The sequence below is a fragment of the Juglans microcarpa x Juglans regia genome, chromosome 4S (genome assembly GCF_004785595.1).
Source record: "Juglans microcarpa x Juglans regia isolate MS1-56 chromosome 4S, Jm3101_v1.0, whole genome shotgun sequence".
Taxonomy (NCBI): domain Eukaryota; kingdom Viridiplantae; phylum Streptophyta; class Magnoliopsida; order Fagales; family Juglandaceae; genus Juglans; species Juglans microcarpa x Juglans regia.
In genome coordinates this window covers 27,335,414-27,354,688 of record NC_054601.1, presented here as the reverse complement: position 1 = coordinate 27,354,688, position 19,275 = coordinate 27,335,414, and the positions used below count along the sequence as shown (strand labels likewise).

At 36.9% G+C, this 19,275-nt stretch overlaps 2 protein-coding genes and 1 long non-coding RNA gene across 5 annotated transcripts; 2 read left to right on the top strand and 1 right to left on the bottom strand.

The window, feature by feature from the left end:
- Nucleotides 1-4,122: 4,122 nt before the first annotated feature.
- LOC121263490 lies at nt 4,123-7,402 on the top strand. 2 transcript variants are annotated; one of them, XM_041166403.1, is made up of 5 exons: nt 4,123-4,264; nt 5,080-5,185; nt 5,660-5,759; nt 6,148-6,234; nt 7,075-7,402. In XM_041166403.1, the coding sequence occupies exons 1-5, from the start codon at nt 4,204-4,206 to the stop codon at nt 7,213-7,215; spliced, it is 495 nt and encodes a 164-aa protein (XP_041022337.1). In that variant the 5' UTR covers nt 4,123-4,203; the 3' UTR covers nt 7,216-7,402. The 2 variants fall into 2 exon arrangements, with proteins under 2 accessions (XP_041022337.1, XP_041022335.1); XM_041166401.1 differs by having other exon boundaries at nt 5,080-5,206.
- A 5,383-nt stretch (nt 7,403-12,785) lies between these two features.
- On the bottom strand, nt 12,786-14,242 carry LOC121261969. The gene is made up of 3 exons (XR_005940030.1): nt 14,161-14,242; nt 13,075-13,198; nt 12,786-12,917 (listed from the first exon to the last, which is right to left on the bottom strand). It is a non-coding gene; the product is annotated as an uncharacterized LOC121261969 (long non-coding RNA).
- A 917-nt stretch (nt 14,243-15,159) lies between these two features.
- On the top strand, nt 15,160-18,948 carry LOC121262676 (SRSF protein kinase 1-like). 2 transcript variants are annotated; one of them, XM_041165260.1, is made up of 5 exons: nt 15,160-15,751; nt 16,590-17,384; nt 18,336-18,383; nt 18,467-18,768; nt 18,842-18,948. In XM_041165260.1, the coding sequence occupies exons 1-5, from the start codon at nt 15,569-15,571 to the stop codon at nt 18,852-18,854; spliced, it is 1,341 nt and encodes a 446-aa protein (XP_041021194.1). In that variant the 5' UTR covers nt 15,160-15,568; the 3' UTR covers nt 18,855-18,948. The 2 variants fall into 2 exon arrangements, with proteins under 2 accessions (XP_041021194.1, XP_041021193.1); XM_041165259.1 differs by having other exon boundaries at nt 15,161-15,751; nt 18,467-18,948.
- Nucleotides 18,949-19,275: the final 327 nt, after the last annotated feature.

Below are 19,275 nucleotides of genomic sequence, written 5' to 3'. Positions count from 1 at the left end.
GCACTCAGAGAACTTGATGGCGTAATTGTACTCCTTTCCATCTGACGTAACGATATGCACCCCCACTCCCCCTCCAACCCGACAAGACGAGCCATCCACTCCATCAAGGCTTCATGGGAGGTGCATATTCACTCACTGCCGGGAAACCAGTAAACTCAGCCACGAAGTCTGGCAGCACCTGCCCCTTGATAGTATTTCGCAGTGTGTAGTCGATGTCAAACTCACTCACTCTATTGTCCTGTTCATGAGCCAACCCAAAGCGTCCAGCCTTTGCAGGATCTTTTTCAATGGGGTCTCTATGAGGACCTTTACTAGATGAGCTAGGAAGTACGAGCACAGCTTTCGCGTGGTTACCACCAACGCGAAGGCAAGTTGCTTTATGCAGGGGTACTTGGCTTCAACCCCATGATATGCTCGGCTGATGTAGTAGACCGACCTATGGACTCCATCCTCTTCGTGCACTAATGTTGAAGAGACTTCTTGGGGGGAGACCGACAAGTATAGGGTCAGTGTTTCCCCACATCTGAGTTAGCTGAGGAGCGATGGGCTTGTGAGGTACTTCTTGAGAGCCTCGAGCGCCAGGTCGCACTCGCTGTCCCATATCTGTGCTTTTCGCAAAACCTTAAAGAAAGATAGGCACTTTTCGGTGGATCTTGATACGAACCTGTTGAGAGCCGCCACTCACCTGACCAGTCTTTGCACCTCGTTTATGCTTCGGGGTCGAGCCATGTTAAGGATGGTCTCCACCTTTTTGGGGTTGGCTTCAATTCCGCGTTCTAACACCATGAATCTCAGAAACTTTCCTGATCTGACACCAAATGCACACTTTGCTGGGTTCAACTTCATCTAGTACTGCCTCAGTATTGTGAAAGTCTCCCTCAGATTGTCCAAGTGTTGTTCTAGAGTCCCATTCTTAACCAACAGGTTGTTCATGTAGACCTCCATGTTTCTTCCCATCTGACTTTTGAACATAAAGTTGACCAACCGCTGGTAGGTGGCTTTTACGTTCTTCAGCCCAAAAGGCATTGTCGTGTAACAATATAGGCATCGGTCAGTGATAAAAGAGGTATTCTCCTCGTCCTCTGGGTTCATGCAAATCTGGTTATACCCAGAATAGATGTCCATGAAACTGAGCATACGATTGCTCGCCGTGTAGTCAACGATCAGATTAATGCGAGGAAGTGGGAAGCTATCTTTTGGATAGGCTTTGTTGAGGTCGGTGAAGTCGACACACATTCTCCATTTGCCACTCGATTTTTTCACTAGTACCACGTTGGACAACCATTCTGCATAATGGACTTCCCGAATGAATTCGGCAGCTAACAGGCAGTCCACTTCCTCAGCTATGGTGACGTTCTTTTCAACATTGACACTTTGGCGTTTCTACCTCACTCTTTGGCCTTTGGGTTCATGCTTAGGCTGTATTGTATGACTTCAGGAGCTATTCTGGACATGTTCTCGTGGCTCCAAGCAAATACCTCCAGGTGTTCGGCGAGGAGTTGTTGCATGGCGTTCTGCACCTCAAGCGTCATCTCGCTACCTATCCTTGCAGTGGCTTCTAGTCGATTCGAGTTTAAGGGAACAAACTCCAATGGCTCGCTTAGTCCCACCTTCCAAAGTCTCTGCTCGTCTCGGATTTCACCTTCTGTTGGGCATAGACGGGCAGCGATGGTAAGGTGCAGTCATCCATTGTAGGGCATACTGCGTTCACCCCGCCACTTGGAGGCATCCCCTCCTGGGTACGTTCTCGCCTCTCTTCTGCGGCACCTCCTCCTCTAATTTTGGGAGCTTTGCTTCCTTGTTGGTGAGCTTCCGAGTTGTTCGGAACGGGTTGTCACTGGCATATGAAGTACAAGCAAGATCTACAAGGATCCCACAGATTGCACCACTATTAACATTGTGTTTCGTACGCCTTTGGGCCAGGTCCAACAACTCAGATCTTCAACGTTGTGCTTGTGAAGACAGATAAAAAAGCAGTTGGGAGAGAGCGGCCTCAGAGCCGGGACATCTCCAATGCCAAAGTTAGTAAAGTATTTTGGAAGCTTGTAAATAATGAGAGAGTCTAGAGACTAGAGAAAGTTCTCGTACTTGGAAATTGTCATTTATACCGGGTGTCTGAGGAGACAGATCGTGCCTACCCTTGTGGAGCCCATATCCTTTTCACTGTTCCTTTTGTCAGAATCCTTTAAATGCAACATGCCTATATGACGGTGCCATTATATGGCGTGTTACTCTGATGGTGGTGCCACTAATGCAGTTTGGTTCCCTGATTTGTTTTACTCTGCTAGTGTCTTTGGCAGTCCATCTATGTTTCCATATAAGAAGATCAAAGGGTCTCCATCTTTCTCATTCTACCCTGTATGCATCCCCATGAGCGGGGTGCGACCGAACGGTGTTAGGCATGTCCATCCCATCCATCATTGTTTGCTTTTCCTTGCAAACAAGGTGCATCGTGAGTAAGTTTAGGCCCTAAGGTCGAGTTTCGAGGCAAAACTCATTACTCTCGACTGAGCGCCTATTGGGCTTATGAGTAAGGAGGAAATTCCTTTTCAATAAAAGTTGCTATATGATGTTAGAGCACTGTCATTGCCAGTGTGATACCCCATATAATATGGATAAGGATGGGTGGTGTATGAGATCTCACATTACTTGGGAATGAGAAGTTCTTGCTCCTTATAAGGTTTCAATGGGGCTCCAATTGTATTATTGACTAGTCCTTTTGAAGTATAGGTCATGTGGTTTGAGACTTTTATTAGGGCGTTACAAATGGTATCAGAGCCTATCCCAACCAGAAACGTGGGACTAGAGCCATGTCACCTACAATGGACAGGCCCGAATAGGACGTCGGGAATTTAAGGAAGGTAGATTGTGATACCCCATATGATATGGATAAGGATAGATGGTGTATGAGATCTCACACTGCTTGGGAGTGAGAAGTTCTTACTCTTTATAAGGTTTCAATGGGGCTCCAATTGTATCAATGACTAGTCATTTTAGAGTATAGACTATGTGGTTTGGGCATTCTAATGTAGTATTAAAGCCAGTGAAAGTCATATTTTGAAAAATGTCCACTAAATGTCTATTATATTAGATTAGTTAAACACAATTCATTTGAAAGATGAGCTACACTAACTTAATCCCTTAAGTCATATATGAAGGGAACTGTAGCATCTTCATTCTAATATTTTATTATTTCCTATGTTTCTTCTTTTCTTCTCTCTAGTGTAACTTCATCCCTAGAATTATGATGCATTTTCCTATTATTAGTTATATTTTTATAAAATAATATTAATCATCTTTCTTTTAATATTTTTTAAAATATAAAAGTAATTAAGAAATTATTTTTTGCATCTATCTATAATCATGCAAAAATTATAATAATATGAGAGAATATGAATAAACTTTGTATTAATTATTTATAAAGTACAAAATAATGTAATAATCTTATCTTATAATAAATTTTTATTATAAAGAGTGATAAATAATCTAATGTAAATTTTAAGTTTTGACCGATTGAAAAGTAAAATATTTCATATTAGTTAAATTTTAAAAATTGAGATGATTAATCTAATGTCAACGCTCGTACATTCTACTTTATTACTTCGTTGTCTAATGAAAGTCGGAACTTCCAAAGCTAGACAACCAAAGCAGTCAGTTGATTCAAAAAGCTAGACTCCAAGTGGCAAGTAAAATTTTTTTAGAGATAATTAAGTTTTATACAATTATTTGAATAAAAAATTATTTATTTCTCAATTTAAATTCATAATTAAACATTAAATTCAAATAATAATATTTTATCAATAAAATTATAATAATTATTAAATAATTATCTTTCATCAGTTCTTACGACAAACAACCCAATGAAAGAGTCTTGTATTGGGATTGGGCCTCCATCGAAAATTAAGGTAAATTTGGATATAAAATATTATTTATTTATTTTATTTTATTATTATAATTTTTTAAATTTTTATATAAAATATAAAACAAATTAATTTTTTTAAAATTTTAAAATAATAATAATATTAAAAAAATTATATTTTATTTAATTTTCAACTTCTTACCGCATCTTTCAATCTTACACATATCTTACAGTAACATCCAAAAGTCGATAATCGATAATATCGAAGTGGAAGCGAATAGCCACAGTCGAACTGTGTTTTCTCTGGTGGGAATATTCTTTGCTGCCTGAGAAATCCAAACGGGATGGCTACTCTGCCCAGATCCTTCTCTCCAATCCAAAATCCTCAAACCCACTTCTTATCCGGTTATATCCTTTCCCTTTAATCTTTCTCTTTCCTTTATCATTGTTTGTACCAACATTTATAATTCATTTTTCCTATTTTTTACGATATGTCATAACTATATCTTTTGGGTAGCCCCGAAATTGATCCTCCCAGTGTCACAAACCTCTTTGAAGCGTTGTGAAACGTATAAATTATTTATGCTTCTACGTGTGGGTTCTATGTTTTCATCACTTAGGCTTAGGGAAGAATTATGTTATAAAGGATCTTCCTTATTCTGTTATATGCAATAGCTTGTGTGTTGATTGCTAATGTTTTATTGAATTAAACCCCCAAAGGTATTACGCCTATACCAAGTGCTGCGCTCACAGCGTCTTGAGGCGGCAGTGGCACCATGCGGCTTAAAGCTCTGATCTTTGTGCACCATACACAGCGTTGAGTTGTGTACCCTTACAGTTGGTTTCATGTACTCTCTTAAAGGGATAAACATCCTCTTCATTTCATTTTACTTTTCAATGCAAAATATTGGGCTATTCTTCATTTTATTTGCCGATCTAATCATTCTTAGTGATCAAAATTTCCAGTGTTTTACATTAATTGGATACTATCCATTTGAAGTGAAGTGAAATAGAGAGGATCCATTCCCGGGTGCATTTTGTGATTTATATATGTAAATATATTGCATTCTTTTTCTACATGAATTGTGGGTACAATCTAGGAATACTTTCCAGTATTGCTATTTTTGCCATGCTTATAAATACACAGGTCATGATGCTTTTGATGACTTTATTCGCACAGATTTCAGCCTGACTAATTAAGGCCATTTTTTTTAAGCCAGGTCCTTTGAAGCCGCCAACTTACCAATGTTTTCTAAAAGTTAGCTCCAGTGATTCATCTCTAGGTACCACTTCATGTGGTAAAGTAAAACTTGAGACAAATAAAAGGTTGTTTACTGTTCGAGCAGGGTACGTTCACCATTGTGTCGTAAGATTTTATTGTTTCATTGAGAATTATATGTATGTGTGTATTGATTCTTGTATTTACATGTTTGTACATGCAATTGTGGATTTTTATGGCGACAGTTGCACATTTATATTCAGTTGGCTTCACATCCCATGTTAATAGCATTATAGTATTTGCTTGATTGAGGAACACTTGGATTAAGCTTTTACTCTCCCTTTTTTATTACCTATATAACATATAAGTTGGTGTGCTTCTTTTACCCCAGCATATGCACAACTTCTGTTGGAACTCCCCTGAAAAAAGGGGGGGAAAACATATTTAAACGAACTGCAGCTGGAGTGCTGGAAAAATTTAAAATAAATGCAGTTAATAGTATTCTTTCACTCCCCCTTTCAGTTAACAGTCATTTTTTTTTTCCTGAACTATGGTCGCTTGCTATTTTTATGCAAGTACAGTGGGGATGTTGGAAGACCAAATACTGCAAGTATCTTTGTTGGTGGCTTTGTATTGGGAGGCATAGTTGTGGGAACATTAGGCTGCATATATGCACCTCAGGTATTGTTCGAGTATCTAGCTTTTTATATCTGTAAAAAAATCCGCCTGACTTGGTGTTATGTGTCTGTATTTGCCAAGGTTATTAATCAAGTAAATTGGTGGAGGTGTTTGTTTTGTGACCGGATGTTCTATCTTTTTTTTGAGCCTATATGGTAAAATATTTAATTTAAGATTTGGTCTCGCAAGATAGGTAAATTTATGCAGTTATGTGGTTCAGCTGAGCAGCTATTTGATGCATCAGCTAGTATCGGTTGGATGCTCACCAGATGTACCAAAATCCTCCCCCTGCACCAACCCAAAAGAAAAATGGCTGAAGCTTTCTGATGACACCAACTGATACTTGTACTCAAAAGCGACACCAGCTAATATATCATATTACCTTTTTCAGATAAGCAAGGCACTGGCTGGAGCTGACAGAAAAGATCTGATGAGGAGGTTACCAAAATTCATATATGATGAGGAGAAAGCCTTGGAGGTGAAACCTTTATTTATCTATTTATGGGAAACTACCTTTTGTGTGCCCAAACTTCCATTTTTTTTTTCAAAATGTCACCCCAAGATACCACAACTGTATTTGAGTTGCAAGTTACCATTTGTTGGCAATTTGCACCTGGTTTTGATTTGACTGTTAAGATTGATGAACAAACGGCACGACCTTGACCGCCAGATCTAAGGTGAAAATTGTCAAAGGTTGTATTCTAGGGTTCAAATTGATGGTTTTGATAGTTGAGGGTCCAAATTGGCTCTTTCATTTTTTTACTTAGGGGAAAGTACATTTTGCTCCCCCAAACTACCATCATATTTTTTTTCCAATTTTCACCTCAAACTACCAAAATTATCTATTTACATCTTAAACTACCACTTTTACACAATTTGCATCCGGCTTAGATCTGACACTTAAGATCGATGGAAATAGGATGTGACACACTTTTGACGGTCAGCTTTGAGGTACAAATTGTCAAAAGTGGTAGTATGGGGGTACAAATTGATGGGTTTGATAGCATTAAGATCGGACAATGGTGGTAGTCTTAAGATGCAAAATGTACTTCCTCCTCAATTTATTTGTTTTTTCATTATGTGTCTGTGTTTGATTATAAGGACCATTCATGGTTGGTGTTATCTGCAAAGCAAGAGAGAAGCATGGTTTATTGGTTTTCAATCACGGTAGACAGCAGGCTGTTAGGCATCACACCTAGGGCTTGGTTAACCTGTATTTTCATGATCGTTTATTGCTTATCGATAGAGTATTTAGTTGTCATTTTTTATGTTTACAATTGCACTGATATTGCTTTGGTTGTGTGATTTATGACTACAGAGGACCCGTAAAATATTAACTGAGAAGATTGCACAATTGAATTCTGCCATAGATGATGTTTCTGCTCAGCTGCGAGCAGATGATGCTCCTAATGCCAATGGAGCTGCAGTGAATTCAGATGAGGTTGAAGCTTCTATATAACAAAATACTAGTCAGAAATTTCCATATAAATAAGCACTAGTTACATTGATTAATACTGTAAAGTAATGTTTATAATCTTGTAATCCTTTCTAATTTTCTACTTGGGTAATGGATTCCACCTTTTAACGTTGAGGACAGAAACTTGTTGCTTGGACAGGGGCATCATAAACCTTTCCTTTTCCTTCAATTTATTTCTTCATTTTCCTTTCAGAGAGGAGTGGGAGGGATGGAGGGGAGCAATTAGTATATTATTTCAACGGTTAGAGAATGATACGGCTGTATGCTTCATATTGGGAAAAAAAAGGTTTTTAAGTTGAGTCAAATAATGAACTACCTAATAAGTAAAGGATTAAAAAGGAAAAATCACATGTCTATACGCGCATGTATACAAAGAGCTAGGATATGGTAATGGCTGAAAGCACATATCATGCATCGAGTATGTATGAAATCTAAGTCAAGCCATATGTTATATATCAATATGGAGTCAATTTGATTACAACCCTTGAATAAACTTCACTACTAGCTAGCAGTAATATTGAAAGCACCTTTGCCATGGGCCATTTCATGGACAGACACAGACTGTGTAGTGCCACAGCATGTTTAGTTACACTTGTTATAGGTCCTCCAATGGTTAGACTATCGAATAAAATTAAGATGATAAATTTTTAATTCACATACCTTGAATAATCAATAATCGTGCATTAGACACTAACCTTCCAACTTTTAAAGCATATTACTTCAATAATTAGATACTGTAGTAAATAGATTTGTGCATAATTACGTCATTTTGGACAAATAAATCAAATAAATGACGATGCAAGAATCAAATAAATCAATCTAAATCAATTTGAAAAGAAATAAATCAATAATAATCAAAGCTGAATATCATTACACCGTTCCTTCCCTATCCTTATTCATAGGGCTTTACCCTAAGGGTCCATTTGGTTGCTGAGCAGAGTTGAGATGAATTGAATTCTTTATAAATAATAGTGAATTGAGATGGTGAAGTGAGTTTTGTAGGGTCCACCTAAGATGAGTTTAGATGTGTTTGGATGTTAAAATGAGTTTAGATATATTTATAGGAAGTTAAAAAAGATTGTGGGTTCCGCGTATAAAGTGATGTTGGGTTAAAAAAGATTGTGAGTCCAATGTTTAAAGAGATTTTGAGTTGAAATGAGTTTATTGATTTGAAAATTGAGTATTTGGATGTCAGACTCAATTTAAAATTAGTGTCTAAGTTCCAAACGGGATCTTAATGTTTTGAACCAAACATCATTGTAGTTCCATGATGTCAAAACATGTTAATTTGAATTATCTTAAGAAGCGGAATTCCCACAAGACCGGATCTTTACTCGTTTTACAGCCCACATCACTTTGTTTTTTGCATCTCTATATTGCTTAGGAGGCTACTAGAGTTTCTTAGAAAATTTTACGTTTCTAAATCAAGAGATCTAGATGGTTTCTCGAAAATTATAGAGAGAGAAGAACTTTTCCTTTTTGTACATACATTTTTTCAACACACTTTATTTAATGTACATAAAACTCTTATTTAAAGAATTTTCATATGGGAAGTTAATTCTGAAGTTGTGGTAGTGGTGGGGAGTTAATTAATAACTTCCCCACCCATATAGACACAACATGGGTCATGAGGGGTTACCTACTACTAACATCTCTCACTTGTCCACTATGAGTGTTATGTCCATTTATCTGAGTATTATGTCCATTTATTTGACATATCAAATATATTCTATAAAAAATATTTTAAATCAATTTATTCAACAAATGCTTATTTCTTTACAAAGAAAATAAAATTAGAAGTGCCACATCTTATCATGATTAAATAATGAAGTAGCAATACCCAAATAAAAAGAAAGCTAGCCTTTCCACATCAGCCCGAAGAGAACATATGTCTGCAAGATAAAACTTAAAAAAAAAAAAAAAAAAAAAAAAAAAAAAGGAGTTTTACGCCTAATAATAGTCAACCATGAGATCAAGAAATACTTTATACACATAATGTGTTGTGCAAAACACACACTAACGATGGCAAAATAAAGTAAAGGCAAGCACGATGAAGCACACGACACACAATATACGTAGTTTGACAAATTACATACCTCCACAGAACTGTAAAAATTTTATTAACTAGAGGAGATTACAATCACTTAATCTCAACTCACACTCTCTATGGCATTTTTGCTCTTTCACACATTATGCACTCACTTGAAAATTGTTCTCTCTCAAAATACGTTGAAAATCATACAAAACGAGTCAAATTTAACATATTTATAGCAAACGGCACTGGAAACTCTAATCTAGCAAAAACTAAGTTCGTCGCTGGAGTGGCATGTCGAGCACGTCTCGAATGAACAGCCAATGAACATTGGCTCGAGTGGGGTGTCGAGTGTGGCTTGAGCGAACACTAGGGTTTGTGTCTCGCTCGAGCCCACTATCGAGTGCACCTCGAGCGAACTCATGGGTTGAGCTTCACTCAATCTCACTATCGAGCGCATGTCGAGTGAACTCATTGTTCCTTGATTTTCTACTCACAAACCAGTTTCCACATGCAACCCAACAATCTCCAACTTGGAGACTGGGTCTCCACATGCTAGCCATTGTTTCCAGCCAAGCCCTATCATCTTTGCAGCTCACAGCTCCTGTCTTCAAGGTAGAAGATGCACTGAAGTCAAGCCCAACTTCAGTTTTCCACGAACATCGCCCTTAATCAGCACATCCACTGGGCGACTCACAACTCTCACTGTACTAGGAGTATCTGGTCTCGAACCAATCTTGGCAACCTCAACCAACTTTCTCAAGCTTACATGAGGAAAGACAAAGCTGACTCCCTTTGACTTCCTCATATGTTTCGCGCGATCAAGTTTGCCTTTTTGCATTCTAGTATTTACATGCACATCACTAGATCCTGATGTTAAACACAAAGATTAGATCTTTTACCATCCGCCAAAACTAACGCACCCTTAGTAATCTTTCAAGCTCATCCAGAGAACGCTACTGCATAACCGCTGTCATCAAGCTATCCCACAAAGATAAGGTTTTTCTTCAGATTTAGAATGTGTCTGACTTGCTGTGAAGTCCACACGCCCATGTTTGGAAATGTGACGTGAAAATCACTCACTCCCACTACATCCAGCGCCTCTCCATCAGCCGAATACATCTTCTCAAAATCATCAGCAACATAATTCTGCAAGATCTCTCAATTTGAGGTGCTATGGAACGAAGCCCTTAAATCCAACACTCAATCATAAATCGGATTGTGCATTGCAAGAAGTAAGGCATTATGAATTTCTTCTGTCACTACATTCATCGCATCATCATCAACACTTTCTTGTTCCTGCAGTTTTTCTTAATGTGGCCCGACTTGCCACAACTCCAACACGTGATCTGCTGCCCAGATTTTGTCTTGTTCATCCCCTGCTCTTGGAGCTTGACCTATCATGTTCTCTACCCCGATTGTCAACATTCAGGGCCGATCCTGAACCTAAGAACTCACTCGAATCTCTTCTACGTACCTCTTTAGCAAGGACCATGTCAAGTACGTCGTCATAGTTCAGTTTCATCTTATTGGTTGAACTACTCACAACCATCTTCATGATCTCCCAACTATTTGGCAACAATGCCAACATAATCAACGCTCTGATCTCATCTTCAAACTCAATCTTTACAAAAGACGATTGATTTGTGATCATATTAAATTCATTAGTATTGGACCAAGACATACATTCTGGCATCTTCAGATTGAATAATTTCTTCATCAAGTGCACTTTGTTATTCGCCGATAGCTTTTCATATATACCTGACAAAGTCACCATGAGATCCATTGTGGTTCTCTCCTTACTGCATTGTGTCCCACTGTTCTGGACAAGGTCAACCGAACAATCCCCAGAACTTGTCGATCCAACAGGATCCACTCAGAATCATCCACATTCTCTAGCTTCTTTTCTAACAATGGAAGGTGGAGCCTCTTCCCATAAAGATAGTCCTCAATCTGCATCTTCCAATACCCAAAATCAATGTCGTTGAACTTCTCGATCCTGGGTTCTTTGACTTTATCTCCAGCCATCGTTTTCTTTCAAATCTGACATTAGCTCTTGATATTAATTGTTGTGCAAAACACACACACACCAACGATGGGAAACTAAAGTAAAAGCATGCACGATGAAACACATGACACACACTATACGTGATTCGGCACATTGTTTACGTCCACAGAACTGTAAAAATCTTATTAACCAGAGGAGATTATAATTACTCAATCTCAACTCACACTCTCTAGGGCATTTTTGCTCTCTCACACAATATGCAATCATTTGACAATTGTTCTCTCTCAATAAATACTGAAAATCATACAAAACAAGTCAAATATAACGTATTGATAGCAAACGTTGCTGGAAAGCCTAATCTAGCAAAAACTACGTTCTTCGCTCGAGCGGCATGTCGAGTGTTTCTCAAGCAAACAACCAATGAACATTGCCTTGAGCGGGGTATCGAACTTGGCTTGAGCGAATACTAGGGTTTGTGTCTCGCTCAAGCCCACTGTTGAGCACACCTTGAATAAACTCACGGATTGAGCTTCGTTCGAATCCACTGTTGAGCGCATATCAAGCGAACTCACTGTTTCTCAATTTTTTGCTCACATACCAGTCTCCACATGTAACCCAACATAATGTACACATAAGATGAGAGGAAGAAGAATAAAAAAGAGTCTAACTTCTATCAATAGTTTCGGTAGGATATCAATCTGCCACTCAACAACGTATAAAGATGTACCCCAATGTGACAGAAATCGGTAGCCAAGAAAGAAAAATGTTAGTGAAGTCCCTCAAACTTACCGTTCAATCTTATTATTTATGCATTTTAATTTTTTAATTTATTTATTTTTTCTTAATAATTAAGAAAGTGACAATTAGTGAAATTTTTTATTTTTTATTTTTTATTTCATCACCAATGCTCTCACTCTCAACATAAGCTTTGAAGGGATTATAATGATTAATAGGAAGTTTTCCTTGATGATATCGGCCACGATGCGAACCAGAAATAATCTCAAACATTGGCTTATGCTAAAAAGAGGGTAGATGACAAGAAATTTATCAACCCACATCTTTGTTTCATGGATATAAAAATAACCAAGCACACAAACTACAAGGAGAGGCAAACTCAATAGCGAACCTCTTGTAAATGATGTGTTTTATATCACCAATTGCTTGGATGATCTGCAACAGATGAGAGGATGGCACTAGTCGCCAAGGAGAGCTCTGATGCCTAAATTAGAAAAATGTGATCTCAATATGTGTATACCAACAAAAGTTAAAGTTTAGTGTTACTTTTAGGTATTATTTATAGTAGGATTGATGACATAGATAAACACTAGTTATCCCGTAATAAGCAAACGAGATAACTATCCTAATCTATCGATATTATCATATCACATGGTTAAGCCCGTGGGTTACATGGGCTCATGGACAGTATGTCTCCCAATCTCAGATTCATAAGCTAAACATGTCCACTAGTAGTGGGTTTATAACCAAGGGACTTAAATATCCCTTCCTCCTCAATATCCCTTCCACCTCTGTATAAATAACTTTCCTCTTTGATGGTCTCAAGTCTTCAATTTCCTCCACGTTGACATCTTCTGGTTAACAGGTCAAGCAAATCAAGTTGATCCAATGATTTCACATATGACCCAACTGAAATAAAAATAAATAAATAAAAAAAAAAAAAAAAAGACAACAATTCACAAGTAAGCTTTACCCATTACGTAATTCCAATAAATAATCATAATCACGAGGAATAAACATCAGAGCCAACTGATGAGGTGCCATAACTACAGCAAAAGATTCTTACTTTGTCTCCGCAGAAACACCCTCTTCAGTAGCATTCCTCTTTTTCTCTCTATCATTAGTTGTAAGTAAAACCCGAACTAAACCACCAAGATGATTCTGATACCATTGAGCAACCACCCGAATTTCTAAATTGAAACTTCTAGATGTTAAATTTTGGAAATGTGAAAGTTCCGACCATGAATCAAAATAGATGGCTAACATGCAGTGATTATCACCCGTTCAATATGTGTGCATTAACAAAACCAAAGATTTCATCAAGGGCTTCCACGGAAATGTGAGAGCAACTTTAACATTGAGAAGCCTTGGTTTAGGGTATCACTCCCTTCAACGTCCAAGGCTCATGGGTGTAAACAATTATTTGTGATCACATTATATTCCTGATGAAAAGTTAGTGATTTTTACAGTGTAATATATGTACAATAACTTATATATTACAACTATATTCTTATGTCATATACTTCTAATAGTAAACTAATAAAAATAATATTTAGAAATATATGCTATAATGTATTCATAATTTATATTATACAATTCGAACTTTTGATTTATTATATATGTTGTCTGTGTGTGTGTATATATTAAATGGTTTAATTTAATACATTTACCTTATGTATTATGTTTTGATTTATAGCTATAAATTAGTTTATTTTATACAAATTTATATCATAAGAATTTTTTAATCACAACTACTTGGTTGAATAGTTAAATGGTCATAATTTTTTATAAAATTTGAATTTTTTATATTAATCAAAAGACAAGAATAAGAATTAAAAATAAAATTCGAGTTCGAGATTGAGTAGTTTGTTTAATTTTAGTGGAGATCAGCCAAATTTAAACAATATTAATAGCTAATTAATTAGCCGAATTCAAATAAGAATATTTGAATTTATTCGAGTTCGAATAAATATACATTCTAATCGAATTCGAATTCGGCTCAACTCGGTTATTTACAACCCTATTCCAAAATATACAAAATAGAGTAATACTATAAAAAAATCTGCAAACCAACAATCTTTTCAAAAAAAAAAAAAAATTGGAACCCATCGTCACGAAAAATAACATATTGCTTCTTTCACAAAATCTTTACCTTCATTCAATCGTAGGTGGTCTCATATTAATGCCTTTCAATCATCTTCGTAAGTTCTGTGCCTTTTTTTATGTGATGCGAGCATGGTCCGAAGCTAGCCCTAGGTCCCATCAGTTGAACTTCTTTGATAAGTGGTAGATAGCTCGATGCGGGAGGGAGTATGGTCACTCCCCTTTTTTTTTTTTTTTGACTATCTTTATTTATTAATGAATTTGATTTACTCAAAGAGATAAGATTAGAGGAGCACCGACAAGGGACTGCATGTGAAACACATACCATCAAATCACTTTATTATAGAATTATAAAATGTTAGTATATGGTCTGAATTTATTTTTTTATTTTGATCATGTATTTAATATTTTTTTATTTAATAATTAAGAAAATAATTTTTAATGTATTGATATATTTTTTTATTTTTTAAAAATATTAAAAAAACATAAAAATAAATAAATAACTTTATATTAGAGACACACCTAGCGATCAAAGCTGAAGATATGCTAGCACTACTTCATAGAATTAGATAGATGTGAGAAAAGACAACAACGATCAGCTCTACCTATTCTGTTGTCAATGAATACTCTTTGTTTTGATTACCTGATCCTAAATTTTGCTTTCAGCATACCATTAAGATGTAATTTAGATTTAAAGATGATTTAAAATAAGTTGAGATAGATTGTGAATAATAATGAAATGAATTATGAATAGTAGTGAGATTTGTAAGTTAAAGTTAATGAATAGTAATGAATAGTAGTGAGATGAGTTAAGATGAGTTGAAATGGATTGAGATGGATTGCGAATACAAACTATTTTAATCTAAATGATTTTTTTTTTTTTTTTTTTTGTGTTACTTTTGAGACAATATTAAAAAAAAAAAACCCCAAAATCTAGATTTTGGATATTTTTTTAAAGTAAACTAATAATAAAAAATAAAGAAAAATCTGAGAATAAAAAAGAAAGAAGCAAAGAAAGAGGCAAAAAGACCCACCGGCTATAAGAAGGCAGAGAGGAAGGGGGAAGGAAGGAAAAGGAGAACAAGTCGGAGAGGGAGAAAAAGTCCTTCAATTCCCATGGAAGGCCACAAACACAAAAACAAATATCAACAGAAAGGAATCAGGATTGGTAACATTGAAAATCCAATAACATAGAAAGGAAAGAGTATCCACATAAACATACATCATCACCTGCAACTGCAAGTTACATAGACGACTCCCACCTTCTTTTCTTTACCTTTTCGTTTTGGTCTACTCCTCTTCTCCATATCTCATATCTATCAATTTCCTTTCTCCTCGCCCAGGGTTTTTTTTTCTTTACTGTACAACCGGAAAGAAAAGGAAGGGTGTAGAATTGGATCAAAGCCAGACAATTAGTCTATTATATATCAGATCACACGGTTCAGAGAAAAAGAGAGATGTCGTGTTCATCGTCGTCAGGTTCGGAGGAAGATGATGAGGGAATGGAGTCGTACAGGAAAGGAGGGTACCACGCCGTCAGAGTTGGGGATCAGTTCGCGGGTGGCCGCTACATCGCTCAGAGAAAGTTGGGTTGGGGTCAGTTCTCCACCGTCTGGCTCGCCTACGACACTCGAGCCTCTGTACGTTCCCTTTTCTTTTCTTTTTTTGTTTCTTCTTATTCAAATTCGTGATTTTTAATGGTTTTGGATTGTTTCCATTCTTTCGTTATTGATTTCCTTTGGAATCTCTATGTCAACCTTGTTTTTGTATTCAATATACGTTATCGATCGCTGTGTGAATCTTATATCGGGTTATCAAAATTGTTGGAATATTATGAGTCATGGATCATGTTTTCCTGTTTTTATGGACCGGATTCTTGCAAGAGATTCGTTCCTTACCCTTTTTCGCCCTACGACAATGCAAATTGCAATCCTTAATCGGTATGATGAGTGACACGACACGACAAGAACCTGGGTTTTAAGTTTCGAAGGAGATTCGAGGATCTGAGCGGTTAAAATGATCAATCTTGTAGGGATACCAATTGATCTGAATTACGCAACTTAGCATGGTCACAGCTCTTAGTCCAGTGGTATACCAGATAGTTTCATCACACAAACATGCAGGCGCAAGCATTGTTTTGTTCGATGATGCAATATGTAGCAATTTCATTTTTTGACGAGTCAGAGACAGTGCGTCTTTTCCTTCTGTGGCAAGCTTAAGGTGCGGTTTGGATAGGAAGATGAGATGAGATCATTTCAGTTCAAAGTTGAAAGTTGAATAAAATATTGCTAAAATATTATTTTTTAATATTATTATTGTTTTGGGATTTGAAAAAGTTGAATTGTTTATTATATTTTGTGTGGGAATTTGGAAAAATTGTAATAATGAGATGAGATGAAACACTCTCACCATCCAAACGGGGCCTAACTCTTTGCATTTATTTGTAGTCGCATTTACCTTTTTATTTTCCATTGTCAGGAATATGTGGCTCTCAAGATCCAGAAAAGTGCATCACAATTTGCTCAAGCTGCTCTTCATGAGATTGAAATCCTCTCAGCTATTGCCAATGGTGATCCCTCAAATTCTAGCTGCATTGTGCGACTCATCGATAACTTTAAGCATACAGGCCCAAACGGGCAGCATGTATGCATGGTCCTTGAGTTTCTTGGTGATAACTTACTCCGGCTGATCAGGCATAACCGATACAAAGGCCTTGGATTGAATAAAGTTAGGGAGATCTGCAAGTGCATTTTGATAGGTCTGGATTACTTGCATAGAGAACTTGGTATAATCCACACTGACCTAAAACTTGAAAATATTCTTCTCTTTTCCACCATTGATCCTACCAAAGACCCAGTTAGGTCTGGGCTAGCACCAATTCTTGAAAGGCCTGAAGGGAATCCAAATGGTGGAAATACAACGAATATCATTGAAAAAAAGTTGAAGAGAAGGGCTAGGAGAGCCGCTGCAAAGATATCGGAAAGAAAAGCTTCCATGGGAGGAGTGGTAGTCGAAGGAGCTGAAAAATCACAGAAAAACCTGGATGGGATTGATGCGAGATGCAAGGTTGTGGATTTTGGAAGTGCATGTTGTGCCGATAAGCAGTTTGCAGAAGAAATCCAAACTAGGCAGTATAGAGCTCCTGAAGTTATACTACGAGCAGGCTATTCCTTCTCTGTTGATATGTGGTCATTTGCTTGCACTGCCTTCGAACTTGCAACTGGGGACATGATGTTTGCTCCTAAGGGTGGACAGGACTTCAGCGAGGATGAGGTAAGATGGTTTTATGTGGTCTTCAGAGTTTGATCCATTACAATATGCTGCACCATAGAAATTAGGAGCAGATTAGTTCAACTGGATAATTTCATGATTTATCTTGGAGGTTATGAGTGGAAATGGGAAGTTAAGGGAACAATGAGATGAATAGGAAAAAATATGCGATACCGTTACTCTCTGTTCATATTTGTGCAAGCACACGTCTGTTCACGTGTGTGTACCCCCTTACCTTATATCCAGTTAGTTTAAATTTTGGTATTGTTCTTCACCCAGTTTAGTTAGGCAGCATGCTTTTATTTTGAGTAATGAGTGCATAATACACTTCACCCCCCCTTAATATCCCTTGCTTCTTGTATGGAAGAGCAGCCAAGGACATGGTGTGGTGGATGGGAATAGAAATATCAAAGAAAAAACAAATTTCATGCACATTAGCTATTTATGCCAAACAGAGTCATAAAAAAATGTCAAACAGGACTTTTAACATTATTTTCTAGGCATGGCATAATCTTTGAATTACCATTTTTATAGCATGTCACAGTGAACCGATTTTGAAGTTTCATGTATTCTCGTGGGTGGGTGGAAAGATAAGCAGCGTAAAGTTTCCTGCTGTTCTTTTGTTGTACACTGGTGAAATTAGATTGTTTGATGATCTATATTGATATGATGATCTATATTGATATTTGTGCTGGAGTTGGGTTTTAGTCTAGAAACAGTGCATGCAAAGAGTTAGTATAACACATGACCTTTTTTTGTGTTGTTGGTACTTGGCACGCACGTAATAACTTGCACTGAATGATCTAAAAGGGCAAGCTATTAAATCACATTTCCATATCAACCATACCATATTAATCATCTAAATGGTAACTCCAATGTCAGTTATTGCTATTATCTCTCTGTGTACCTGTTTATATAGCAAGGTAATAGAACTTTTCATTTCGTTTGTTTCAGGACCACCTTGCTCTAATGATGGAACTCCTTGGAAAGATGCCTCGAAAGGTGAGCACATTATTATGCCACTATCCTCACATAGTTGTCCAGCAACTTTGATTTTGATTTCTGTCTTGTGCTTTGGTTGACAGGTAGCCATTGGAGGAGCACAATCCAAGGATTACTTTGACAGACATGGTGATCTAAAGAGGATTCGGAGGCTGAAATTTTGGCCACTTGATCGGTTGCTGGTTGAGAAGTACAATTTTTCAGAGAATGATGCTGGGGAGTTTGCAGAGTTTCTTTGCCCCCTTCTCGATTTTGCACCAGAGAAGCGACCAACTGCTCAGCAGTGTCTGCAACACCCATGGCTCAATCTCAGGAATTCAACAGAGGATGAGATGAAAAATGAAGCTAATCTGGGAAACATGAATGTTGGGATGAGCAACCTGGAGATTAAGATGGGTTAAGTGAACAGGGCATGAAAAATATTGGTACAGCCACACTTTTTTTCCAGAGTCCCTCCCTTCATCTGTATGACTGACTATTGAATTTTTTTTTTTTTTCTTTTTTTTGTTAAACTTCTAATAAGATTTATTTTTCTAATAAGATATATTTTTTTATTTACTCTATAAGATGAAATGGTGGTGATGATGATTTGACTGCAACTGTAAATACCCTCTGGGAGCTAACCGGAACATTAGATATATATATATATATATATATATATATATGTTATTCACGTGTTTGAGTCGATACGACAATCATGTATGATTGTTTTATTTATTTTTTGCACTATAATGCCATAAGATATGTTGGTGTTGTGTACCCAAGAAGAAAAGAAAAAAATAAAATATAACTGGCTGGTTTTTGTGTAAGAGGTAGCTTGATTTGGATCAGAGAATCGAGATAGTGTAGACTGAGTGGAAAAGGTAGTTATTTGGATTGATTCATATTGGCT